General features: G+C 41.9%; 1 protein-coding gene across 2 annotated transcripts in view; it reads right to left on the bottom strand.

Annotated features, from left to right (window-relative positions):
• Window positions 1–27,727, bottom strand: part of ldlrad3 (low density lipoprotein receptor class A domain containing 3) — a 75,288-nt gene that overhangs the window by 17,582 nt on the left and 29,979 nt on the right. Inside the window, exons 3-4 of one of the 2 annotated variants that reach the window (XM_056387862.1) lie at window positions 20,401–20,526; window positions 18,371–18,502 (exon numbers count right to left, since the gene is read on the bottom strand). In XM_056387862.1, the coding sequence (XP_056243837.1) occupies window positions 18,371–18,502; window positions 20,401–20,526 (258 nt within the window). Of the gene's footprint in view, window positions 1–18,370; window positions 18,506–20,400; window positions 20,527–27,727 lie in introns of both variants that reach the window. The other variant, XM_056387861.1, reaches the window with a different exon arrangement.

Here is a 27,727-nt window from a genome sequence, read left to right on the forward strand (position 1 = left end):
ACAGCCCACGCTACAATAAGTCTGAGCTCAGAGGGGAGAGGGGCAAAGGGAAGTCAGGCCAGGATCTGGCTTCAGATCAAGTGGGATAAACCTTGCAAAGACACACACATATGAACACATACAGTACATATGGCATACACACACACACACACACACACACACACACACACACACACACACAGTAATGGGTACAGACGGGCAAACATATGACAAAATGTCTGCAATGAGCATGAATGTCTTTTGCAGCCATGCATACACACGCACGCACACACACACAAAATATCAGTGCCCACTTACAATGCCTGTCCTCCCTTGGCTGTGCTTCTGCCCCATTCTTCTCCTGGTAAAGAAACAGAGCAAGACCCCTGATGCTTATTCCACCATCTAATCCCTTCTCCTGAACAATAGACCTGGTCAGGCTGGTGGAAGCATAAGGAGCCGCTGCGTCTTTTATCACAGTCAAACAACAGAACAACACAGCCCATCGCTGAAGGTCCATGGCTCCTGCGCATATCTCTGTGTTCAGCTAGAGTGGAATCAATGGGCTCTGTCTGGGTGATAAGAAGTGGAGCATGATGGTCAGTTGTGCAGCTTGTACATATTTACTCTTGAGTGTGACAGCTAGGGTTGAGGAAGCATGGAAAGATTGGGGATCAGGGCCTAAAGGGAGGCTGGTACCTGGAGGTCAGAGATAAGGGTGGTCCCAGAGCGTTGTCTGAGATAAGTATTTGAAGTCATGACCTTTTACGTATGGGAGGGCAAGGTGGAGCCGATCTGTGAAGAACACTGTGTGGTCTGCACGAACAATTAGGAGCCGCAGGGGACGTAACAAAATCTCCGCAGTAACCTTAGTTTGCCTCACCAGAAGGCATGCTAAGTATAGTATAGTATAGCCTTCTGCACACATGCTAGCTATTACTGCATCTCGATCTTTCTCTTGTCTCTCACTCTCTTCTTCTCTCCTTGCACTTCCATTTGCATCTTCTTGCACATCAAGCAAAGTGCACAGCTGGAAATAGCTGACTGAAGTCTTCTTGAAGACCAAAAAGACTGAACAGCAATGTTCGATAAATTGTGAAGATGTGGTGAACAGCATTCCTTGGCACCTCTTCTCCTGGCTATTTATAACACCACAGCTTCATTAACCACAAGAAAATAGAACAAAACTCCTCTTGTCGCTGAAGGGAGAGGCTTTTGCACAACACAGCCAATTAGGATCGATGCTTCTTAAAATCAATTGTGCATGTACTATACAGGCCCGATTTTTTTCTGAAAAAAAAAAACATAAGATAACAAAATATATAAATAAACTGGACTGTAAATACTGTATGTGTTATGTCACTGTCAGCTGAAAATAAATATTCTGTTTACACCCAGTGAGACATTTAGGCTTGCTTCTGGGAAATAATGAGACCAAGTCGTGGTGAAATGTTGACATATACAATATCATTCAAAGTTGCTTTTAGTTTGTTCCTTGCCTTTGATTTTGTGACCATCACAGTGCAAAACCCTGGCTCTCATAAGTAGTTGGTGGTGAAGGGCAACAGAAATTTGATTGCCTTGTTTTGACAGAGGGGGATATTGACTGGCAGCCAGTTTCCAGAATGAAGCAAGGTCAACTTGTGTGAGCTGAAGCTTCGGGCTGCTGTGTGCTGATAGTTCCATCAGTTCACTCTTATAAACACAGTGGATAGAGCCAAGTCTTCTGATGCAGGATCCACAGAGAAAGGTTCCAAAATGCAAAGGTTTCCATGTCGTGGGTCCTCTGGGAAGTAGTCAAACTTTTGTGACAACTGAGGCAAAAATACTCCAACAGCTTCCAAAGTTTCACTTAGGAGGGAAAATATGTCGAATCGTCCTTCCTTGACTCTTTTGTTGCAAATAATATTATACATTTTTTCTTGAATATATTTGATAAGTAGGCCAGTTTTGCACCAAAGTTACCGTCAGTGTAATGATCAGCAAGATGGGAGTGCTACTCTTCCAGAAATGTGTGCACATCTTTTTCTTAAAAAGGTGATGAAGCACACGTCCTCTTGAAAGTCACCTCACTTCACTGTGGTACAAGGGCCGCATATGATCTGCATCAAGTCCTTCACACAGAGCAGCAAAACACCTTGGGTTGAGTGCCTTTCTTTTAAATATAATTAACAGTTTTCGCAGATATGCTCATGACTTTGTTTAATTCTGGTGACATTTTCTCTGTTACTGTTCCCTATGTAAGAAACAACGCGTCCACTTGGTGTCTCATGCATTCGCTCGGCTCTGTTTTACAACAGCAGGATGTATACCTGTCACTGCTGCATTGTTGTCTGTGCAAACACCTGTATTTCCAATCAAGACCTTTTTTTGGCGAGGTAATGATCAAGGTAGCACATAACATTCTCTGCCATTCTTGTGGGAAGCTTTTTGCAACAATGAAGTGGCATTTCTAACGTCAGTCTGGGTTTGGCTTTACTCTTTCCACAAGTTGGCATTCGATGTCATCACTCGTGTCAACAATTCTTCTGCTCTTGGTGTGACTGGGGATTGGTATTCACTGAGTTTCAGTTGAAGCTGCCCCCCACACCCCCAGTAACTCTCAGCACACATCCACAGCGCTGGGCATCGTTAAGGGTTTCTTGCAACACAAGCAGAAACTGTATAGCTAGCTTTCAAAATGGCTTTTGACTGAGTTGTTAATGTTGTGAAGATTTTCTGTTGTGCCTGAAGCCCATCCCTATTCCTTAGGAAATATCCTTTTGGCTTCCTAACACATCCCGGGAGCTCTGGAGATTCGATGGTGTTACTGCCTCATTTGACAGGATTTCACCACATTCAACACACTGTGCTTTCAGCTCAGCATCACTGCCTGCCATTATGAATCCAAACTTTTCAAAACTTTTTCATTTTTACTCAGCGCACACTTTGGAGCTTTTGCTGGTAAGGGGGTTGCCTCCCACATCACTTTCTCATTTCAAACACCGATCGATTTTGTGTTGATGCATCTAAGGGAATGTTAGCCAACAGTTTGCCTCTACCTGATGATGTGTCGTGATTAACATGGTGATATTCAAACGTAACTGGTCATTGACATTATGAAAATTATGCATACCCCTGCCTCCACGGGCCAACTAGATGGCGCTCTGAGGCCGTCTAAGCATGCTTTAGAAGCGCTGCTATACGGTATATTTACTGTATCCACAACAAACCACTGGCTTATTGACTGAATTAAAGCAGTGGGGCTCAGTATGTGTTTAACCTTTATTAGTGGGAAAGGCAGGCTTTTATTCTTCCTCTACCCTTGCTGTGTGGCTTTCTTGTTCAATATCTTTGGCTCATTCCTTCTGTTGTGCTCTCATGAGTTATTTGTCCATCTTTATTGATAGCATTATTTCCATCATTTGATCACTAAAAGCTCAATGAATGTTTGTTTTGCTCCCTCCCTCCCTCCATGATGCCTTTTTTGTATCAAACAACTCAGTTTCTTTAAGCCTGCTGATCCTTTATACGCGTTATTCTCAGCAGGAGCCTCTTTTAATGGGTTAGACATCCACATTAATGGGTTCCCCCGAATCAATAACAGCCAGCTGCAGTGTACGTTAACGTACAGAGCTGCATCATTTCCAATGTAATTGATGCTCACACACATTTGTTTCTTCCCTGTGATTATTGCTTTTGAAAATATGCACATTAATTGATGATCCCATCCGTCAGCGCCAGGCTCAGGCGGGCATGCACATATTCTGTAGCACAGAAACACAATCTCTCGCCCACGCAGCCGCAGATGAGACAGACCACACATCAAGCTGCAGCACACAGCGCAAGTGAGTCAACTTGCCCATCTAATTAATAATGCAGCTTCCAGCTATGCATCATCTGTAGCCTGAGGGAGCTGTATGATACTGTGTTAGAAAGGGTTATCATGTAGCTCTACTGAGGGGGTGTTTGTGTTGAGGCACAACTTACACAGCCGCTATTACAAACATGGGAAGTACTAAAGCTAAAACTATACATTATATAAACATTTGTCTTCATAGAATTCCTAGTTTTTTTGCAGTAAGGTAATTCTGCTCTTTCAAAAACTGAATCCCCAATAAACAACACAAAAGTGTTTTCTCAAATACTTAATGCTTTATGTTTGCCTTCCTCCATCTTTTTGAAGCTGTCTCACCAACTTCACTCAATCTTTTTCAAGCAATAATTTGCGCCTCTATTTTCTTAAATAAATAAATAAATAAATAAATAAACAAACCTTTGGGGAAAAGGATGTCTCTACCAAATCTAATAGCGATCCATCTGGGGTATTTTACCTTGAACCACAGTGCTGCACTGAAAGGGTGGAATGAAACAAAGTGAAAAGAATGGTATCAATAAAGTAAATAAATGAAAAATAATTACCACTCTCTAAACACCTTTCAGTACTTACTAGTATAAACAGTTCTGTTTTTTTTTTAGAAGTAACTATAATGTTTCAATTCTTGGAGAAGAAATTAAATTTAATAAGAAAAAAAAAAAAAACAACTTAAAGGAAATCACATCCGTGAGTTTTGAAGATCTTTCTCTGAATACCAACACTGCTAAAAGGTTTCCCAGTAGACTGGCAGAACTGGAAAATGCTGCTTTGAGAAACTAGGCTAGCTACGATAAAACATCACTCGAAAGCCATCCCTCAGGAATACACACAGTTGGTCTAAACATGTAAATTGTGCATAGTCTACAAGGAAATCGCCTATAGCGCAGTGCATACAAAATAAAGGCACATAAAGAAGTGTTTCATAATTACAAAAGTAGATAAATGCACATTATGACCTCGTAATGAGCCTTCACAGACAGAAAGCCAGTGCAAATACTGAATGGCAGTGACCCTGATGAAAGAACATTCTTTAAAGAAGTGTGAAGGCTTCACTCTCTGTGGTTTTCTGTCTTATCTAAACATGTGAAAAGGAGCTATTCTTCCAAATGCAATAATCCTGCAGTTTGAAGACAAAGACAAAGGTTGTACACTTTCCTTGTTATAATCGGATCTTCGTGTGCTTTCATCTGAGATACTGGTTGCTTTCTGGACGACAGCTATGCAAGTATTTCTCACACAGGGCAGAAATTTCACTCTACTTTGGTAAATCCCCCAGCAGAGACGGTCACTAGTAGGTTGTTTTGCTTGAGTATTTATCAGGCCTGAAACACAAATGAAATGAAGTACTGCGACCCTGCAACCCCATGCACTGACAACTGAACTGACTACTTACCAAATTCAAGTGTGTCAATTGTCACAATGCACATTCAAAATTCTCAGTAATGTCAATCAGAGTAGCACTGGAAGTGCAAAGCATCCACACACGCATACTCAAACACAAACACATGGACGAATGAATAAATAAATAGAAAGAAAGAAAAAACGACAGAGGAAAGAAAGATAGCTGTAAAGCAGATGAGAGCAATTTTCTGCTTTTCTATTCCTTCAATTTAAACGCTGGCAAAGGGAGTTGCAAATGTATTCATACTGCATATTCAGCTCTTCCTGCACCACCCACCATCAACACCCAAGGAAATTCCACAAGATTTATTGTTCAAAGTGATTTCTGACTCTGATTCTGACGTTGAGTGAGATGTCATTGTTGGCTCTGCTCCACTGACAATTAAAATGAAAACATCAAAAGAAAGCAGTTAGCTAACATGGGGCCCACCAGAGGTTTAGGAAGGTCAAAGTTAATTTGTAGATTAGCCAATCAACATCGCTATCCTTCACTGATTGGGTATCAAACGTCAAACTCGGCCAATAAAATGTAGAGGTGATTCAGAGCACTGTGTTTAGCTGTTTAGGGTTTCATCCATTTATCATGTTGAAAATGTTATGCAAAACATATTGACCGCATTTGTTTTGCAATGGAATTTATCTTTACAGGAAATTATAATCTGTACTCTGAGAGCACTTCAAAACCCATGTTCCAGTCGTTCTCACAAGGCAGCACATTGAAATCAACGCTACATGTATTGCTACATGCTTCAGGATTTGGGCTTATCTCAGCGTCAGAAAAGCTTGTGATGTGTTTTTCAGATAAGAAACCCAAGCAGTTAGGAAGATTATTATAACAGCGGACCATGCAGACCAAAATATAACCGTCATGCTGTACTGATCACCGATAAGCTACTGCTACAAATGGTATATGTATGTTCAGCCTCGAGTTAAAAGCAATGTAAAGGAAAATGTGTCAACTATAAAAATGTCACTGATATGCATGGAAGTACTTTCTGGATTTCAAATGCTTGTTTTGTAATTTTACATACAGTATAAGAGGAAACAAATGAAGTACAGTCAATACAGTTTGACACAAAGTACAGTGTTTGAAGTAAAACTTAATACTTATAGAGTTGTATTGTTTCCTCTCTCCATGTCTGTAGCAACCGTAAACTTAAAGTGCAACTACCAAGCAGCTACAGTAACTTTTACTACAGATTTGCACGTACATTTGTCCTGCAGGTGTACTTGTCCTCACTTTTTACACATTCTCTCCACCAAAGAAAGCTGCTTAAGAGACGGCGCAAAGGTGAAACTCATCACAAAGATCTCTCCCTATTGTTCACTGTATCTATTTCCTTTTTTCTCCCTATCTGCTGGCTCTCTCAATCTCCAGCATGGCTTCAACATGCCTCTTGCATGTGGGCGTCCATATGAGATTATCAAACAATGGGAAGGGAAAGGCTGGGCGAGGCACAGGCAGATGCAGAGAGAGAGAGAAAAAAAAGGATGAGGGGGATGTTAGAAAGGATGATAAAAATATATATATATAGATGTAAAAAACAAAACATCACTGCAGGAAGAGAGTGGCATTATCATCTCTGATGTTGCGTTTACACCTTGCCCAACTGAACAAAGTGACCACAGACTGCCAGAGGAAGCAACAGCAGAGAACAGAGGCGAGAGCAGAAAGCACATGATGATAGGAAACATGACAGTGGGGGGATGAGGAGGTGAAACGGTAAAAAGAAGTGAAGGGAAAAGGGTGGAAATGGCAGCCAAATATCAAAACTGAGAGAAGTTGATGGGAGGTTAATGGTACATGAGCAGAGTGAGTCAGACAGACAGAGGAGAGAGAGAGAGAGAGCAATAAGAAAAAAAAGGAGAGGCCGCAAATGAGAAAGATGATTCGGAATCCAGTAATGAATGAGACCACTGTTGCATGCAGGGACTAATCTACACCCCCCGTTCAGTTTCTGAGCTTCAAGTATGACCCCTACTGAAATATCCTATCCTGTGGTTCTTCTCTCATCCCTCCACTCTCCTGTCATCATCCATACTCTTGTTCTTCATTTTTGTTTGCTGTTTTCATTCCCACTTTCTCCCTGCTTTGTTTCATTCCCACCTTACCCCTCTGGCTTAACTTCAGTCATCCTGATTACTCACTTTGTTATTTCCCATTCCCCAGTGCTCCTCTCTGTTCTGCTCTTCTGTTCGCTTCCTGCACCTGTCTCTCAGGTTTCCTCCTGCTTATTCCCCATCTCTGCAGATGTCTTATGTCCTGCTTTCTTTTCCTCTACTTGGCTCTTCTCTTTACCCTCCTTTAGTGGTTTTTCTCTCTCCACCAGCACCCATGACCCCCATCCCCAGCTACCATTTCCATCGCCGCTGCTTCTTTGTCCTCCCTCTTGATTCCCTGTCTTTCTACACAATGAATCCAGAGGGTTTTATCTTTTTTTCCTCAATTGCTTTGCCACTCTCCCTAATCCCTCATCTCCATCAGCTTCCCTTACACTCTCTATCACTCTCTCCCTCGTGCATTCCTCCCCTCTTCCACTCCACTCTCTTCACACTCACATTTTACTCTTTTTTTTCATATTCCCCCTCCCCCAAATCACCCCTCATCGCGCTCTCACATTTCTGACTCTCGCACCCTCTGACATGCAATCCCTCTTTTCTCTCTCCAAGGCACTCGTCTTTTTCCTGTGTTCCACTTAAGCCTTCCTTCTTTTTGTATTTCCCTGATGGACACATACACACACACAACATACACACCAAGTACATGCGTGGATCCTCAAACCTCCAAAAGACACACACACACACCACTGCACCCTCACCTTTATCACCACTCAAACACACATCTGCATTCTATCACACCTTAATAATTGCTGTGGCTCTTTCTCTGTCGAGCAAGACCTTCAGCTCAACTGCATCATGGGTGAATGCGCGCTTACAGTATTGTCAGAAAACGCATTTGCAGAAAATAACCCGGCCCATTAGAGTGAGAGCTGACTGACACCTAATGCATCACTCGAGGCTATATATCTGTTTACTCCTAATAGCTGCATACCATTTTGGCCCATTGCCATGTGAGTAGTTGTATGGGGATAATACTACCCCTTAGTAATAATTAATCTTGCATTAGTGAGTGTCAGACTAACCAATAAATAAATACACATCATGGAGAAATCGAGCACGGAAACATATTGAAGTATTCAGCCCCAAGAAAGATGTGTTCCATTTCCAAATAACTCCTAGCAACCTGACAGCCAATCAGTGGGATTTCACAGCCTAAAGGAGAGGCATTTAGGGACCCAATCCTTTTTATTAGATGCAATAGAGCACCTGATGCCGGTACTGATTGCTTTAATTTTAAATTAATATTTTATCAAGTCTTGCTCACTTTAACACACCCGCCTTTCAGCCTCTGCAGAACTCAGATGCCAATTCTGGTCAAACATTATGATTTACCCCAGCAGACAAGAGTTTGTAATGCTACTAAGTGATTCTGCTACTCATGGATGGGTGCCTTAGATATGCCTGAAGAAAAGATAATGTGGTCAAAAAAATTGTGTGGGCGAAATTAAATGGAGCTCTGGGCACATAACCATCTCTTAAAAGTACTGTATCTAAATTTCGCCAACATTCATCAAAGTTATCCAAGAGAATGAAATCCATTTCAGTGCAGCTCTTTGCTCTGATTTAATAATTTTCTCCATTTTGAACTCAATGCTATTTAAAAATGCAAAAACAGCATTTTTCTCTTCTCTTGGGCCACAACGAGCCAACAGAGATAAAAAAAAAAAAAAAAAAGTCTGTTGTGCAAACGTAAGGAAACATTTCTAAGAGGAACCGAAAACGAGGAGTGATTAAATTTTCCTTTTAAGTTCCTTTTACAGCATGCTGAACCTATTAAAGACTTAATTAATACTCTCTAAACTTTTGCAAAGAAGTAGTCAAAGTATCTGCCAACACTTTGCAGCTAGTGAGGACTTTTAGCGGAGTGACTAATGAGCAGTTGATATCTGGTATTGGTGCAGCCTCAACACCTCTTGGTTCTCCTTTAATGTGATATTCTTCAGGAAAGATAATGGCTTCGTGAGCCTCATTGGAGTTTGCACAATACAGAGTAGACAAGCACATTTTTCTAAAAAAAAAACAAAAAACTAGTGTACTGTGGAGTGGAGGTGGAGGTGTTTAAATGACTGAAATGCAGAGATGGAAAGAAGGAAAATACTTAAAGAGAGAGAGAGCCTCATCCAAGCACTGCACACTTTACATTGTGATCTCACCTCCTTTCTGCTGTCAGCCAACCAGTGAGTGTGCTCTGAGGGGCCAGAGAGGGGGCACGTCTTTCCAAGCCAAGTGTCGATGGAACAGGGAAACGCTGCAGTCGAGGCCAAGCTTAACACACTCTAATGCAAATGTGATGGTCGAAGAAGCACAAATCAGTGAGCTAATGAGCTTGTTTTTGTCCTCTTTGGGGATTTCCATTTTATGGTGTCACTTAAGCAATCTAATGGTTCAATATCAGACCAGTGAACATGATTCAGTCCTTTTGGCTGGCGGATGGACATCACAGAACAAGCCAGCTCAACTGGAGATTGACATTTGTGCTGTATCACTTATTAACGGCAAACCTGGACTCACTTTGGTCTAATCTGGCCAAGAAGCTATTTAAGTAGAAGTTTAGAAAGAGTGGTTTCAAGAAGTGATGGTAAACAATCACTACTACACACAAACACCCACACAAACACATGTTGGAACATACATGAACACACACAAATAAAAATAAGCACACTTGCTAAAAGTACAACTCTACCCAATAGCAACAGTACAGCTATTGTTCTGAGTGAAATTCCTCATCTAGTCTGTGGGTGCAGGTCGTCACTTGACCACCATCACCATGGCGACTGAATGAAGAGAGGTTTAGGAGGGAATAGTTGTTAATTTATAGGAGCCTGAACAGCAACGGCTGACTGGTCCTGATTCAAGGACGGGGGATGATTCATGCAGACTCTGGTCCCGGAAGAGACCCCCCTGTGCGGCCATAGCCAATGGCAACAAGGCCCTTAAACAACAGAAGCTGTGAGACTGACACTTGGTGAGTGGGAGAGAGGGAGGTGAAGGAAAGATGAAACAAAGTGTGGATATATTTTCAGATAAAGCAGAGAAAACACACAAAGTAGGATGCACACAGAAGATGGATGGATAAACATGATCTGCGGTGTTCATTTCCACATGAGAACACACGGATAACTACAGTATAGATTCCACAGGCCACTGCCAAACCTCCCCCTTTAAAATGCACTCTTACAATGCTAGAAAAACAATTTCTATTTACTATTTAAATCAAGAAACTACGAAGCTGCATCCCCTCAGTTCAACCATGCCAGAAGCAGCGAGCAGCATGTTGCCAACTGCTCGGACGTCTTCTCCTGCAGACCAACAGCCGAGAGCCCCTCAGCACTGCTTTGTGAATGTGCTTTAGGCTGACAAAAGCAAAAACCTTTTGAAACTTTTCCAGAGTTCAAATCCATGGGCGGTGACATGTGCAACCTCCCCTATTTGTGCCTGTCAAGTGTGTGTTGGCTCTGATAAACTGGCACTATTACATTCCTCTCCCACACCTCAGTCTACTGCCATTATATTCCCCTACGCCATTTCACGCTCCCTCCCACACCTTTCTCTCTCTGCAAGCGCTCTGAGTGCTACTGACGAAGGGCATGAACAGACCAACATCTCACACGTCGCACACGTCTCTACCACAAAAATTGCACATGGATTAACTTGTCATTTTAATCTATGGCACATATAATATTCGGCCCCAAAGTCTTGCAGCAATCAATGGGGGAGGACGTGGCGATGCGAGAAGCTATTAGCAAGCTAAAAGGATACAAATAGTGAATATAGACCATGGGACTTTTAATCACTCTGACATCCTTTGTTCTTTATATATCAGAGAGACAACATATATTAATGCCTAGTTTACTGGCGATGCTAATGGAAGGCAAGAGTTACTGCTAGATGTCAGCAGACAGTCACTATATATACAGCCATGTCTGATTTACTAGTGTTTATAGGGCCTGTAAATGGCAGGGCTGTGAGGACTGGTTGTTGAATACATAGTGCTTATGCAAAACGGCAGATGCAGTGCTAGTTGATCTATTGAGTAATTCTTACGCAGCCTTAGGAGGATATAACAAATAGAAAGCTGCAGATTACTCTCTGTAGGAGGGGAGCATCCCTGAAGTTTAAAATGAGGGATTTGACTTCTCAGGGAGGGAAGCTCCATATACACAAACCAGAAGGTTAAAACTGCTTATTGCGCTGCTGGTGAGAAACGAGAGTATTTGTGAATCTGTGGTGATGTTGGCCAAAATGAAGCTTACGAGCATATTAGTGTTTTAGTTGAACAGCCATTGTTACAATAAGTCAAAGTCCCCTGACAAGCAGTGTGATTCTTGCTGAGAGGCTCGTCGTTTAATTATACACAGTCATGTTCTCCATAAAGTCGTGGTGCCACTTCATTTTGCGGACTTTGGGCTGTTTTTAGTCGATGGGCTAATTTTCATCAAACCAATCGGGGTCAGAAGCGATGTCAGCTGCCAGTGTTTTGACAGTATATTCATGTAGCAGATAATGTTAATTGTCAGATTGTTGCCCAACATCTCACTGTGACTGACACTTCTCTGAGGACCTGTAGGCAGATTATTTCTCTGACGGGGTCACTCGTTAAAGCCCTAATAAAACAAAAAAGTGACAGATTGTGACAGTTGTGTTTACTGGATCACACAAGATGAGCCATGTTCAGTTTGCTATGGGACTTCCTGCCTGTCTCTACAGGTGTCTGGACATTACAAAATATGTATAGGTACTGATACGGCACACATTCAGGCAGTGTGTAAACACACAAGGCCTACCCTTGGGTGCAGTCCCTTCATTGTAAGAGTGGTACAAGATACCCTTGAGCAGACAAACTATGAATAATTTTTGTTTACAGTGTGTGGCAAAGTGGCAGTCATAGGATGAGTTTGTTGCCGAACAACGCAACCTGGGGAATTGCACCCCAGGAAATAATATTTATAAACAAAAGCTATGCTAGTTTGTAATCACCACGGGGCAAAAGCCAATGTTCATAATACAAACTTTATTAAACAATGATTACTAAAAGAATGTTCCATAGACGCTGTCTAAAGCACAGAACGTTAGACATGGGGCCAAAGGAGAAGGGAAATGGACAGTGCTGGGTAACCTCGGCGGCCCGAAACCAATGAGGCAGGGGGGAAACTAAAACACCCGTGAAACTGCACACACACACACAAACTGAAAACGTGAAGAACCGCCACCAGGGATTGGGTCGCCACCCGGAGCCCACAGCACCTGTCCACAGGGAGAGAAAGAATAAAATGGCCACACCTTACCACTACACACACACACACACACACACACACACACACACACACACACACACACACACAATAATAAGTAGTAAAGTAAATGACAAAATAATCTAACTTCTATATATTATATCATAATAATATGACAGGCAATTAACAATCTACAAAATAAATCAAACTCAATGAAACGGCACTCAAATGAATAATCTTAAGATAACAAAAAGAATTAAATCTCAAATAGAATACAAACAATACAAAAGAAATCAAATGAAATTAAATCAATGTTCAAAATAACTAAATACTTGTATAAACCAAACAAAAACAGCAGCAAAGACTGCTAAGACAGCCGCACCGACACAGCGGTAATTAGACAGCGGAACCAAGTACTAGTAAAATCAAACAAACAATAAAACAAATAGTAAAACCATGTAGACAGATAGAGCCAAAACAGCAACGCCGTCCAGCGAGCCGTGGCGGTGACTCAGTTTCCGAATCGACCTCACCGGCGCAGCGTCACAGCAGGCCAAGCAGCGGAGTTACTCCCCGACTTCCGCCTGGTCCAAACACGAGGATGCACAAACCCACACAGGGGGGAACGAGCGTGCGCCACGATGGCCAACACGCCAAACAGCGTTCCGGTGTGCGCACAGCCACACCACAATGGCTCCTCACACCTGCACTAGCCACGCCACGCCACGCCACGCCACGCCACGCCACGCCACGCCACGCCACGCCACACCACGCCACACCACACCACAGTGGACGAATGGCCCCGGAAGACAAGAGAGAGAGAGGCGGATGGAACCACACCCGTATAAAAAAGGTGTGGCACTGCCCAGCAATCAGTGGGACAAAAACCACAGCGCTGCACTAGGAGTGGCGAGGAACAGCGCACCCGCTACAAATACATTGTAATTTAAATCACATGTTAATGGATTCATCCAGCGAACAGCGTAAATGTTTTCCAAGATGCGTCGGGAATGTCAACACTTCTGAACCCCGTTGGTCTGGAGAATTGATGTCGGGCCTTTTGTTCAAAGAAGCCTAATTGATGATGTGAGGCTTTCAAAGTGTTTGTGAACTAAAGGCTTTTGCAATTTTTATGAGCTTAAGGATTTATTTGCCTTTTATTTGGCCAATTATTTCACTGATATTAAAATAAATGGAGTCTGGAGGAGACACAGCAGTGAGAGCATAAATCTTCCTCGTGTGATGTCGGGGAAGCTACAGTGCACCGTGCAACTTAATGCACGATGCTGTAGAGCATTACTGTCACAACTTCATATGGTTTTTATGAGAACATAACAAAATTTTGAATTATTTGTGTGTTGCCAATTGAAAGAACAAATGCACGTTGAATCATGTGCACACACACTCATCACCAAAACAAATGCCTTTCATGCTTGTGTCCACGCAAAAAGCTTACCTTATCTTCAAAAATGCACAAAGCCGGTTGAGAGCTATTGAAGCCTTCGAACTATCCTCTGTCGCTCTGTTCCCACCTTCACACCAGTTACACTTCCCCTGTTTACTTTTCCTCTCACAACAACTTCACTTAAGAAGAAGACGGCCAGGAAGGAGCTTCTTTGAGATGGACGTGAGAATTAATCGCTATCACTCTCCCACAGTCACCACACCATCTGATACTTTGTCTACTTGTGTTAATTAATGCGTAATGAGAGACGCTGATGTGTGGATTTTAAATCAATTACTTTTCTTAAACGACTCCAAGGGGATTCTCTAACTCTTTCTAAAATGCGTTAGCTACTGAGCTCATCACTTTTTCTAAACTTGTCAGAGCCATGACCTTCAGAAAGTTTCTTCAGGAAATTAAAGTAAAGAGTTTTTTTCTTTTCTTTTGCAATTAAATATGCAGAACAATCACTGCCAGATGCACTGTGACTCTTGGAGTGTTTGTCTGACTGTGTGTATCTGTGCTCATGCAGTCATGCACATGCTTCCTTGGATATGCAGAGTGGCTCTCTTGTTCTCAGCGAGGGCTCCCCCCAGCATCTGGCCAAGTGCTGTGCGCCCTTTGGCGGTGTTTCAACAACAATTCGTTGCAGGGGCAAACATGCGTTGTGTCACTGCGCTCTCTATTTCCTGCTATAAGCAAAGACTGGAAGACCGGGGGAAAGCAGACACAACCTCAGCTTTGCAAAACTAGCTTTCATGTTATTTCTGTTTCTAGAGTTACACTGCTCGGCCTCGGGGCTCGACTTGAGATGGATGCTGCTCTCATCCTCTCCTGCTTATCGCTACCCCTCACTCACTTCTATCCAAATCCCTGCCTTTCTCTTCTAAATCACCTAACTCTCTTTCCTTACCTCCATCTTCCTGCCCATTGCTATTCATTGCTCCTCGCGACTCCCTCTCTGGCTCACTATATTATGTTTATGTGGTACGCTTTCCATTTCTTTATCTCTGTTATCCGTTACAGACTCCCCATCCCACTCCTTCTATCTCACTGTGCGAAGATTGCACCACTGCATTTATAGAAGATTGTGTATTGTTACATTGCAGTGTTTGCCACTTTGCCACCTCTCTGCTATTTCAAAAATCAATTATCCATCAAATAAAAAGATAAACAGTAAAAGCAGCTCTCTGCAGCCCTGTTTGTGTCTAAATGTGCCAAAGTGTTTAATGGGAAATAAAGACACTGGGGGTGTAAAGAAGCCAGGAGGATGGTTTCTGTAGATCTAGCTCTGACACCTTGGGCAAGATAACCAATTGCTAGTCTATAAATGCCATAATGATGTGTCCGCTGACAAGTTGTGTGCTGATATCTCACTAGATCATTCAAATACAGAAAGCAAATGTGGAGACAGTGAAGCAAGTAATTATGGGTAAGGAGGAAGAGGGGCTGAACAGAGGGAGAGTGGTGGAGGTGCAGGAGAGAAAGTAAGGAAGGAGATGCCGTGCTCAGGTGGCTTAGAGCGGATATTGTATGCCTTATCTGTCACCTGCAGGTCTGTGCTTATTATAGAGAGAGGGAAAGTCAGAGCAAAATGTTAGATGTGTGTGTGTGTATGTGTGTGTGTGTGTGTGTGTGTGTGTGTGTGCAAACAGGAAAGAAATACAGGGAGTCAAACTCCAGCGGTGCCTTCACTTCCTCTGAAGCACAAAGGGTGATGATAAAAAAAAAAAAAGAAAGAAAAGAAAAAAACTAAACAAAACCGAGCTTCTCTTCCTTGATCTGTTCTGAAGGCCACAGCAACACGGAGCTCACAACTCCTCACAACTTCTCAGCACTTGTACTCTATAGCAGCAAAAATAAGCAGGGGAACATTTGGGGCACTTGTGCTCCATACATACAAATACTACTATAAAATCAGCACTGACAGGGAGTCTTCGGGAATATAACAACACGTCCAAACAGACTCAGGTTACAAGTAGTAGCACTGACACATTTCTGTGAATTGAACACATCCAATCTGCTCTGTTGGATAGCTGAAAAAATCATGCATTTTTATGATGAGAAAAAAGACAAAACTTTGTTCTCTATTACCAGACCCCTGGAAACATTTCAGAGATGAAGGCAGTCTGAGGAGCCTCTCAGTCAACCATAGCAGGCCTTTTAATAAAACCGCTGCAAAGCAGAACACTTTCTCTTTGAAGGGAACGGAGTAAAATAATTGTACTCAGGACGGGCAGTATGATGTATCATAAAGCTTCCCCTAGGTATTCACTGAGCCCATATTAAGGTGCATAAACATTTTGTGAAAAGAGTAACGACCTACCAGATAGTTATTAATTATTTCTATGTCTAACTTGATTGTCAATTGTATTTTCAAATTCACCCCACATTATTGTTTTCCACTAACAGTGAGCTTTTTGGTCGTTTCAGCTCTTCATACAGCAGCCAGTTGATAATGTGAAGGCTGCTCTCTGAGATCTAATGGCTCTGACGCCATAACGACGCACACACTTACATTTGGCAAGCCGGCCCTGGAGTCGGTATTGTTTACTTGTCAACAAGGAAATGGAGTGCAGTGGACACAGATATCAATCAATATTTCTGCATCACTCTACAGTTCTATTCAGCAATCTGTGGCTCTGCATTGAGTTGTGGAGCTCAGCTCGTGATGATGGATGGACTCTCTTTGTTTCTGTGTCTCTCTCTCTCTCACTGCAACACATGCAGGTACAAAACAAAAAAAATAATGAGAATCTCACAAGATCATTTTCACTAATTACGCACATATTTTTTTTTAAATGGTTAACTAATTATAGCATATTACATATAGTTTTTTTAGGAAATACATCAATAGGCTAAATTATAATAAGTAGAATAATTATCTCCTGCAATCATTATCTGATCTGTAGTTTGCCTGTAGTGCCAGAGCGCAGCAATTTTCTGCAGCTGAGGAAGGAAGAATAAATAAACGGTGTTGAAATGTTTTGCCTCGATTTAGTGTTCATATTTTGGACTGTATGGTGTGACTGCTGCACAGCTCCACCCCCCGTTTATCAGACATGTTCTGCCTCTCGTGTTTCGATCAAGTTTCTGCTGACTTTGCCTATGTCAGTACTGGTAATAACGTTACCGTATTGTGGGCTAGATGCTGACGGGTTATTGTCAGCTTTGTTTTGTTATTTTTGACAGACTTCTTTTTTTTCCTACGGAGTAAGTCCATACGCGGCATTTCAACAAGGGATATCTTTTTGTGAAGCAATATAAAAAACTCTGCCGGTGGTCCACATTTCTTTGCCTGGGGGGTTATATGCACATCAGGGCTGGCCTGCTGGCAGGAGTGGTGTCAGCTTGCCAGTGAAAGTACAGCTGAAGTGATGACAGAAGCTGACTGTTGTGCCGTAGTGGCGGCAGCTGCTTGTGAGAAGTGAAGCTGCCAGTGGAATAAGAATGGCATGCCAGATGTAAGTGGTACCTGCCAGTGTATAAGACATTTTTATAAACAGAAGACATCAGACTCACTGTCAGGGATGATCCTACTGCTACTACAATGCAAACTCACCAGAATGCCATCAACAGCACTGTATTTTGTAACATTATGCTAATGATGCCACGGCGTGTTTGTGTGTATTAAACAGACACTGGGAGGAATGTTCTTTTCGGAGTTAGGAGAATAAAAGCAGCTTATGTCTTCTTTAAGTTTCATCTGTCAGTGGCTTTGCTGTATCTTCATGAAGCACAGACTGTACTATATATTTCCTAAGTGAAGTCTCCAGAAATATCAGATGATGTGACATATTGAGTGAAAGAATCTTCCAACCTGTCTATCATCATTGTATCCAGTTTAATAGAAAAGCTAAATACTGCATCTACAGGCTACCACCTGTTCTAAAGTTCACTGCCAATATTTCAGACGATTATGTCCTGATTAACTGAACAAACTCCAGTTTGTCATATTTGTGTTACGGTACAAATGAACTCTGAATAGAGGGAATTAACTGAATGAAGATAGAGATGGCTATTTCAAGACTTTCCCTTATAACTGTGAGAGGAAAACTTATCTAACTCATTCACTCATAATTGCTCTCTGCAGCTATTTCTGACAAACCCAATCACAAAACCAATCTCTCCAAAACTCAAAAAATGTATCTACACGACCATTCTTGGTTCTGTGTAATTACAGTACGTGTGAAAGGGACGCCTCATTGTCATTGGCAACTCCACACCAAGTCTGATTTTGAACATCCATTTCATCATATATTTTTCATGTAGTAAACATGTCACTGGTACATATTCAAGCCACCAATTTAAAGCCTCATGTGTGATTTAGCGACGTACCTGCTGTTGTCAGGCAGAGCTCCTCGTCACTGTTGTCCTGGCAGTTGTCCTGGCCATTACACAAGAAGCTGCGGTCTACGCAGCGGCCATTTCGACACTTGAAGCGAGACTCGGAGCACACCAGTGGGTTGCCTGCTGTGGTTAAGTCAGAGCAGAGGTCAAAGGTCAAGTGTTAGGTCACAGAAAGGTTTTCAGTTCAAAGCTCAAAGAGACACAGGAGCACCTGTGTAACCTTTCCTCTAAGAAACTTCAGTGCATAAAGAAATGATTTCAAGGCAAATTGCATTACTATTCTGCAGAGGTCGTTTGTGTAATTTGTTAGAAGTCGATTTTGTAAACTTGTTGCTCTCATCCCATCTACAACTTGCTGATATCATTAAATTTAAAAGAAAAACATGGGTGTTACAGGTTCATGGGGATTTTCAGAGAAGAAATTAAACATTTAAAACGGTGTGAGTCAGTGAAGCATTTGATCTCATGAGTCTGATAAAAAATCAAACTGAAACTCAAAAGAAAGAAAGAAAAAAAAAAACCTGTCCAGCCCTACCACTTCTTATTAGCACACTTTCTCATTTGTCTTTGTTCCAGCTTTTTCAAAATGAGGCAGAATTATCTTGTGAGAAGATCCAGACAATTACACAGTCGTGACGCAGTATGTGCTGGGAGCGTAGAGCATAGCCCCATTTAAATGGCTAGATTAGATTTGTGAGTGTGGGCCCCTGCAGGCTAGGAACACTGCCTCTGACAATGGTGAGTGATTGGTTTGATGCACGTTCTAGCAGTGATGGGGTCATGTGAGGAGAATGTGATAATACAGACCAAGAACAGAACAGCAGAACAACAACAACAACAACAACCTGTCTACTGATGTATAGATATTTTAAGCAAGATAAAAAAAAAAAAAAATAAATAAATAAAAAAACCAAACCCAAGGGAGCACAGTCAGGAGTTACAATGCAAAAAAGTGATATAACTTGAAAAGGAGTGGAGGGGACAGTGGAGCGGTATAGAAATTACATTCTTTATAAAATGACACGCTCTTTCATTTTCCTCTGCAAGATGGGATATAAAGCATAACAGCTTTACACTTTAGGAGGGAAACACTGTACTGCCACTAGGAAAAGCTAAAGCACAGCAAAGTAACAATGTTGATGATTGCATTTTTGTATTTTGAGCAAGGTCTTTTCATTTACTTGTTTACAAACAGAAAGCAGAGGGAGGGAAGAATAGACGCGGCGAGACAAAGAAATGTGTGACATGCGCAACATGTATTGATGTGTGGTGATTGTTATCTGTATTTGTCTGACTCCTCCTGTTAGCTCCTAGATTAAATGAATCGATTGCATTTTTATTAGTAAGTGTTGTTTTTTCCCATTATTCTGCACTGGTCTGTTCAAGTAATTTGTTCTTTTTGTAGTTTACTGATGAAGCCGATATGTTGCTTGAAGGGGTACTACAGCGATTTAGTATAGCATTTCTATTACATTGGAGGACTCAAAGGAAGCTGATTAAAAAAAAATATAATGACACAGCAGAGGCTGAAATATCCACACTTTTATTCCTCAGTACGGGTCAAGCTCCATAAGCACTTGATCCTACATTTGCCACGTTGCAACCTACCTACCTACCTTTTGGTTAGGCCTCTCTCCCTGCCTGGTTAACACCCCAAGTTTGTAATTCGGTCTTTCTGTATGTTTATTTCATTGTACATGCCCAAGCTGATATAATGCTGTTGACATCACTATGACGTCATCAGGTTTAATTTCTCAGACCTGAGTACATGATGAGGAAAGTGACCTTAATGTGTGAAATTGCTGGAACGCCCCTTTAATTCCTTGCTCGGCCTTTACAGGAACATTTGTGCTTTTACATCAGTAAAGTACATATTCATCCTCTACCATCCACTGGCTGTATGATGAGTGGCTGCAGCAATAACAAACTGTTATGACTGGAGGACAGTACATCACTGGTGACCATGGCATGAGACCAATTGCTCTTATTGGATTTGGTTGCCGTGTTGTGAGACTCACTGCAGTTCTCCTCATCGCTCCCGTCAGGACAGTCGCTGAAGCCGTTACAGCGGAAGCGTCCGATGATGCAGTGGACGCCATTAGCGCAGGCGAAGAACGTGGGAGCACACTTCGACTTGACCTTAGCTAAGGACAGATGGGAGGTTGGGGGAAGTGGGGGAAGAGTAGAACAATGGATTAGTCTGTGGGTGATGAGAAGATGATGCAGCGATTTCTAAAGCAATACATCATGTTTTATGACAGAATTAGCCTTGGCTGTGATGCACAAGGGGAGGGAAGAACCCATCAATAAAGTTAAAGTTTTAAAGTTTTTTTTATTTTTATGGTAATAATGTAACACACACAAATGTGAATTAAAAATTAAAACAGTAAACCATTCAACAAAGGTTCAGACAGTCAAGCAGCTGCTGTGTAATAGAGACCAATTAATTATCCAGCTCATTTTGTTCTGTAATGCTTATCTTTAAGTTCTCTTAAGTATGACAAGTAAAGGGTAGGATCCCAAGCACAAAGTACTGATAGGAGAAGAAAACAAGTTAATGACAAAGACAAAGAGAGCAAATCGTGTGGGAGAGTGTTTGTATGGATTCTGCCATTGATCAGCCTAAGCGGGCCAACGGGTCTTATCTCCCAGGACAGGCCTGAGACTGAGTGACGAGCCTGCAGAACATCAATGCCTGGCGTGCTCCGTTTAGTGCAAACCCCCGAGTTTTAATTCAAACACATTGGTCTTCCTTGGCAGAAGGAGAAAAACAAGACAGCAGGTAGAAAACAGGTAGAAAACAGAAGATAAAGGACCTCGCTTTGACTCGATCGCTTTGAAGTTAAAGTTTTAAAGCCTGATGCCAACAAGAAAAGACATAAAAAAAAAAGACATGGCACTAAAGCCACTGGTAATGTATTTACAGTTTGTAATAATGAGCCACATCTGTGTGAAACACAGTGTTATCTCGCAGACCTTTTTTTTTTTCCTCTATTCTGGCTTTTGTTAAACTATAGTCATGGATTATTCCCTTCCAGTAATTTGCATTATAATACAAAAGCTTAAACTTGTAAATTTGGCTTTGTGTGAGAGCAACTGCTGTTGTAACAATGGTTACTGGAGACAGAGAAAGGAAAAGCTATCAATTACAGCTTAGACATTGTTATAATATTAGTTAAATAAGACTAGATGTTAATGCCAGTGAGCGAATATCATTATAAACATTGTATTAAATACTACGAAACTACAATAGGATGGAACGACCCGCACATTCAAATGACTGCATTAAATGAGTGCATCTGAAATGCAAGCCACCAAACAGTCTTTCTGTTTTTTTTTCTCTCTATACTGAATACAAAGGGTGGAATTGGCCTGCTCATAGGTTGGCATTGTGCCATCTCAAATGCCAGGGGCGCACATTTTTCCCTCTACAATATATTGTGGTAGGCTGATTTATGAGCTCTTTCAAGCTTATGTGTAGCGAGGGGGGAGGGCTAGGCATAACAACCACGAGGGTTTGGAGCGCCCGTCTCCAGGATGAAATTTAATCCGCTGAACGCGGGAGGAAGCTGGGATAGTGCCCGATTTCTGTGTCTGTAGTCTGGGAAGCCTTTGTTTACCTGGGCAGCGGAGGCTCTTACCACCCAAAGCTCATTTTGCATGGTATATCACAATCATTAGAGTCCAGGGAGAAAAACAGACATGGCTTCGAGCTGTAGCAACACATAAAAGAAAATATACAAAAACATCTTGCTGTGGAGGGGGTACATTGAAATTCATCTGGTCACAAACAAAGGCAACATCATCTTTTATTCCTTAGTTTAATTTATTTTACATGTCTCGGATTCTTCTATATTTTTAGATTCCTTTGTTTTTGAACCTGTTGTGGGAATTAATGGAAACATGCTCTGGTTTTTTGGAGACATATAGAGTTTCTTCTTGGAAAATACAACTTCCTTCTCCTCTGTATAGCCATGGATCCTGGCTGCTTTTTTTTTTTTTTGTTGCTTGGCAGGCTCGGCTAGAAAGACAGCTCTGTTATTGCTCTGCGATTCCTCATTCACTTCCTCCCTCATCCGAATCCTCATTACACTTCTACTGCTGGCAGGATTCATCTGACCCAGTGTTTGTGTTCCAAATTAGCTCAAAAGTCACTTGAAGGACAAGCTCATGAGGGGAAATTCGTGGGTGGGGAGAGACAGTGCTGGTTGGAAGGATAGAGCTAATGTGCTTAGCTGTGTTTTGGGGACGCAAGACAAGCAAGACAAAAAAAAATTAATTAGAAGGAGCAAGTTGAGGGGTGTAAGAGCTGGTATAAACACAGACTTATTAAGTTTCCTTTAATAATTCTCTGAAGGTTTATTCCACGGCCTGGACTTTTACTGCTCAGATTTCCAGGTAACGCTGATTCATTCCATCAGCTTTGCTCTTCAACCTACAACCGCGAATGTCATCCTGTCTCCAGTCCTTCTGTTTCTCGGTTTGAACTGATTTAGTTTCTTGCCAAATCTTCTTTCTCTTCTCTGAGCCTTTGTAGAAGTTGTTTACGTAAAACAGGCAGGGTGTTGGACGCCTTCCAAACTTAGTTCCAGTGTTCACTGAGCAGCACAAATGAAAACGAATGAGGTTAGCAGTCGAGCTGATTCCTTGAGGTAAGACTATCACTAGCAGAAAAACATGGCTGGATCAAACCGAAATGCACAGTTGGAGGACACACATAGAAAAATAAAATACACAAAACTCTTTGTTACTATCTCCTATACAATTACAGGCGCACACACTATATTGAGGCGCCTATTTTTGACAGGAGCCCCAAATTTCTTTCCTCAAGAACATTTTAAAATACAGAAAAAGAAACAAGACTCAAATATTTCGACGTATTTTCAATATCCAATGCAAAACAAAGTTCAAACCCACAACATACTTTGGGTTTAATAGTAAATCATTTGATAATCTGACATGAAGTTGAAACAGAATGCTACTGTTTGTCTCTCCTTCCTCGTCTTTATCTCCCCTGAGGCTTCAGCATTCATGTCAGCCTGTATCCATCAGCAGAGTTCCTGTTGCATATAGTATGCTTTGCTCTTCCCCAACGTGCACCCTTATGCCCTTCTCCACACTTCTCCCCTTTTCTCCCTCTCCTCGACTCCCCAGAGAACGGAATAACTTGTTCGGCACAGGTAGGCTTGCTCGTGATGGGCATGCATGATTGACAGAGTGTGGAGAAGGACCGGAGGAAGAGACTAACAAGAAAGAAAACAGAGGAAAAATGAGAGCGGGAGAGTAGAGGCCAAGGAAGAGTAGAGACAACCGACAACTTCAAAGGTTTCTCTGACCTTGCTGAGCATTTCTGAAGGGAGGAAATCAATATGGACTCAAGGTGTAAGCAAGAAGGGCAGGGGTAGATTCAGTCTGGAGGATTTTGGGATCAAAATAATTATTCCGTACAATTCACTGTCTAAGCCCTGCGCTCTCGTTGTACAATAACCTTCTGTGCAGGATGAGGAATCGCAACATTATAGAGCTGCCTCCATCTCAAGGGCCAAGCGTTTACGGGCCACTGGCGTTCTGCAAAGCCATCAAACTTCATGCTAGATGAGGAAGAAAGAGCGGCCTGAGTACAAGCAGGCGCATGTGCAAAATATCAGTAATATTTCAACAACTTCCAATAAAAGGGGAAAGCAAGCAAGGGCATATAGTGAAAAAGCAGCGAGTGATCTGTCAGATAATAACCCTGCTGCAATATTCATCATAGAAAGCTACTTGCTGCTAAAATCGCCTTGTTTGAACTGATAGCAGCCAACATTGTATTGTAAAATGACGAGGCAGCACTTCTTCTTCCTTTGAAGATTTCGAAGCAATCATTTTCTCCTAATTTGTGCCCATCGATGGAACAAGGATAGAATTCAACCTAAAAGAGAAAACTAGGAGAGACAAAGGCGGCGAGAGACAGAATCAGAGTGAGAGACCCTAATCAATATTTCATCCATGTTCCTTGGCATTAATTACACCAGCTCATTGATCAGTCAACCGTTAAGCACATGGGATGCACCAGACTCAGTCCCATTAAATCTTCCTCCGCTTTCCTTACTTTTTCTGCCGTTATTGCCCCGTATAGTCTCTCTCCATTTTCTTGACATGCTCCAGTCTGAACACACGCAGGGCAAGGAACACCTTACGCATAATGAAGCATAGCAGAACCAAGCGTGAACAGACGACGACAGAAGACGAAGAAGAAGAAGAAGAAGAAGAAGAAGAAGGGAAAAAAAAACCAAACATCTGTCAGCAGCATATGGCTCTTTGTGTTCGAGTCAGTGCATTGGTCATTGCTCTTATCATATAAACACACACTCCTAATCTCAGCAACCCTTCCCTTACCCAGGGTGGGTTTGGTAACGAATTGGCAGCGTGTGAGCCTTGATATCTAAATCATGACCAATCTGTCTCTGGAGTCTTTTTAGCTATTTCCACCCCTGCTGCCCAGCAGAACTTTGTTGTTGATAAGCATATAGTTGCTCTTTTGAGTTCAGTAACTCATGGGCATTTTGTGGAGGTCAGTACACAAGAAGACACAAAAACAAAACAACAAAAAGCACCATTGATGTCGCTCCAGGCTTTAGGTTGTATTATGACTGCAGGAAGCGATGATGCGATAATATTCGAGTAATCCGCTAAACTGAATTTATTTCGCTCCTAATTGTTTTGAGGAGCTAACAGGATCAATAAACAGTGCATCAGGTAATGAAAACACCAAATGGTTCACTGTTGCAAAGTATTGATAGACTTTTAAACTAACTGACAAAACATCAGCCCTTGTGTGAGTCGCCAATTTTCTCTCCACCAACGATTGAATAAAACAGGCCTGGAGTCACAGCCAGTATCGGGCTGTACAGTGCATTCAACATGTACTGATAGATCTGATCTTGCTTTAAATGTTACGGCATGAAGACAGTTTGCTTCATGGCACAGGACACTGGTTTAATATGTCTGTGACTGGTGAGCGCTTGTGTGCTCGGTTTAAAGCTACAATGTGCAGGTCAAGTAAAGAAGAGTCATCAAGACAGCAAACTCTGCAATGTCATCTAAAGTTATCCACCACAAGCTTCTAGTTATACAATACCATATGAGGCTGGCGCAGTCAAACCTCAGAGTGTATTTAAGAGAGAAAGTGTGCATTTTACTGCTTATGGATTCAGCATCATTTGAAGTGGAAGATCATAATATTTTTTCTTTCAAAAGTTTTATAGTTTTTGCTTTAAAGCCCAAAAGACTAAAACTATCCAGTATTTCATAAGAAAAAATTTGTAGAGAAGAAAAGAATAAATACATTTTGTGCATGGGAAAAATGTCCATCCTACTTAGCATTTTGTGACCCCTCAGATTTATCTTGTGACCCCCAGGTTGGGAATGATTGTCCTGAAGGAAACAGGGTCAGGCAGCAACATCGTGTATGAGACTTTTTTTTTTTTTTTAAAGGAAACGTGTTCTGCTGAATGGAAAATACAACACTAAAGACATGTCATTTAGATACTGAGGCACAATAGTCTGGGATTAGACACATGCTGACATGAAAACAACTCGATTTGAGCAGTGTATGAGGAGATGAGCAACCCTTTCGTGTAGTTGATGTGCTCTGATCCTTGCTCTTTCAGAGCCACTGGCCCTGCTGATGGCCCTTCTAATTTAAACCAAAGTAAAAGTTGAAGTTTCTCAGAAGTTTGTCAGTGAAGAATTCTGACTTCATTCTTGCACACACAAAGAGGCCATGGCCTCAGCCTGCAGGACTGCTAGTTCAGAACAGTCGTTTCTTTGAAATGTGCCTCTCTGTCGTTTCTCTCATTCTCAACTCCATTTGTGTCCCCCCCATCTTTGATTCCTCACTTCTTGCTTTATACATCATATCCACTCACCCTTTCGGCCCTACCACGTATCTCTCCTCTCTCGCCTGCTCATGCTCTGCCCAGACAAGGGCAAAGAGGCTAATCCTGGCTCTGAGGTCCAGTAAGCTCAGTCAGCTCTCCTCCTTCTCTCCTCTGTCAGTATCCATTTCGTCTAACACTCTCCCAGGCTGTCGTTATGGACACCAGAGAGCAGGATGGTACTTTTGACCTCTTTGTGTGAGGAATTAGTCAGAAGCCTGTCTCTGAATCATTGCTTGAAGACCCCTCAGACTTGCCAACACATACGCACATACAAGCACATTGAGCAGATGGAGATATTGCAAAAAAGAAAAAAACGACACATATTTTTTTTCCATCTGAAATTCAGTTAAATTTACGTGCAGCAAAGCAGAGGATCCACTTCATAATAAACTGGACTTCATAAAAAGGATCTGTAGAAGGTCCTAGCCTCGCGCAGCAGGACAGTAATACAATAAGCTGCGTCTTTAATGCAATAAGATTCAGGCTGGAGCGACTGCCTCTCTTCTCTCAGTCCAGACTGTTATTTAAGAGGCAGCAAAAAGTATTTACATGACTGAAGTTGACCCTTGTGCCAGGGGGGACCGGAAGAACAAACAAGAGAAGAGCAGTGGGGCCTGGGAGGAAGGGAAAAGCCTGTCTTTTCTAGGTGACTAAAAATTCCCTGACCATTCGAGAGACAACTCCTCTCCTATGAAGTGTAGCGGACTGGAACACATCAGCAATAAGTAAATAAATAAAGAACAGAGGCAGGCAAATGTGGAAGAGGTTTGCATTATTCTCTTCTGAACCTCCTCACCCACTGATGTAATGGAATAAAGTATAGGCGGGTCAAAAAAAAAAAAAAAAAGCTGAGGTAAAGTAACTGATGGTAAAAAAAACATCCTAAATTCATGTGTGGGTGCTTCTGTCTTGCAGAATGCAAGAAAAGTGCTAATTGGACGCTTGCATCCTCATATGTACAGAGTGAGTGTGTTCAAATTTCACACGGATTCAAAAGAAAGTTATTGTTTACATATCCCACCAAGTAATTTGCAAGTCCAAATTGATTTGTTCTCCTTTGTGTTTCCCCATTAGCTACATGGTTTCCAAAAAAACAAAATTCTCATTAATGAGACACCAGGGAGACATCACCACATATGACCTTTATCTCGGGCTCTGCATAAGTATTCCTTGGATCAGAGACACACACATCAGCACAATCTGCTGGCTAAACAGCATGGGCTTACAGGAGGATCTACTCTCTAACTACAGCTGTCTTCTGGTGCAAATTCATGTGGTAAAAATAGGCACAGGTCCTTCAGCAAAAAGGTACCAGAGAATTATATATGTTCACACATATATGCCATAAATACAAAAGGATATTGTGCATATATGCCTGCACGCAAAGCACAAACTGTCCATGCCTAACAGAGGTCTAGAGAGA

Source organism: Seriola aureovittata, chromosome 10, assembly GCF_021018895.1.
Source record: "Seriola aureovittata isolate HTS-2021-v1 ecotype China chromosome 10, ASM2101889v1, whole genome shotgun sequence".
Lineage (NCBI taxonomy): Eukaryota > Metazoa > Chordata > Actinopteri > Carangiformes > Carangidae > Seriola > Seriola aureovittata.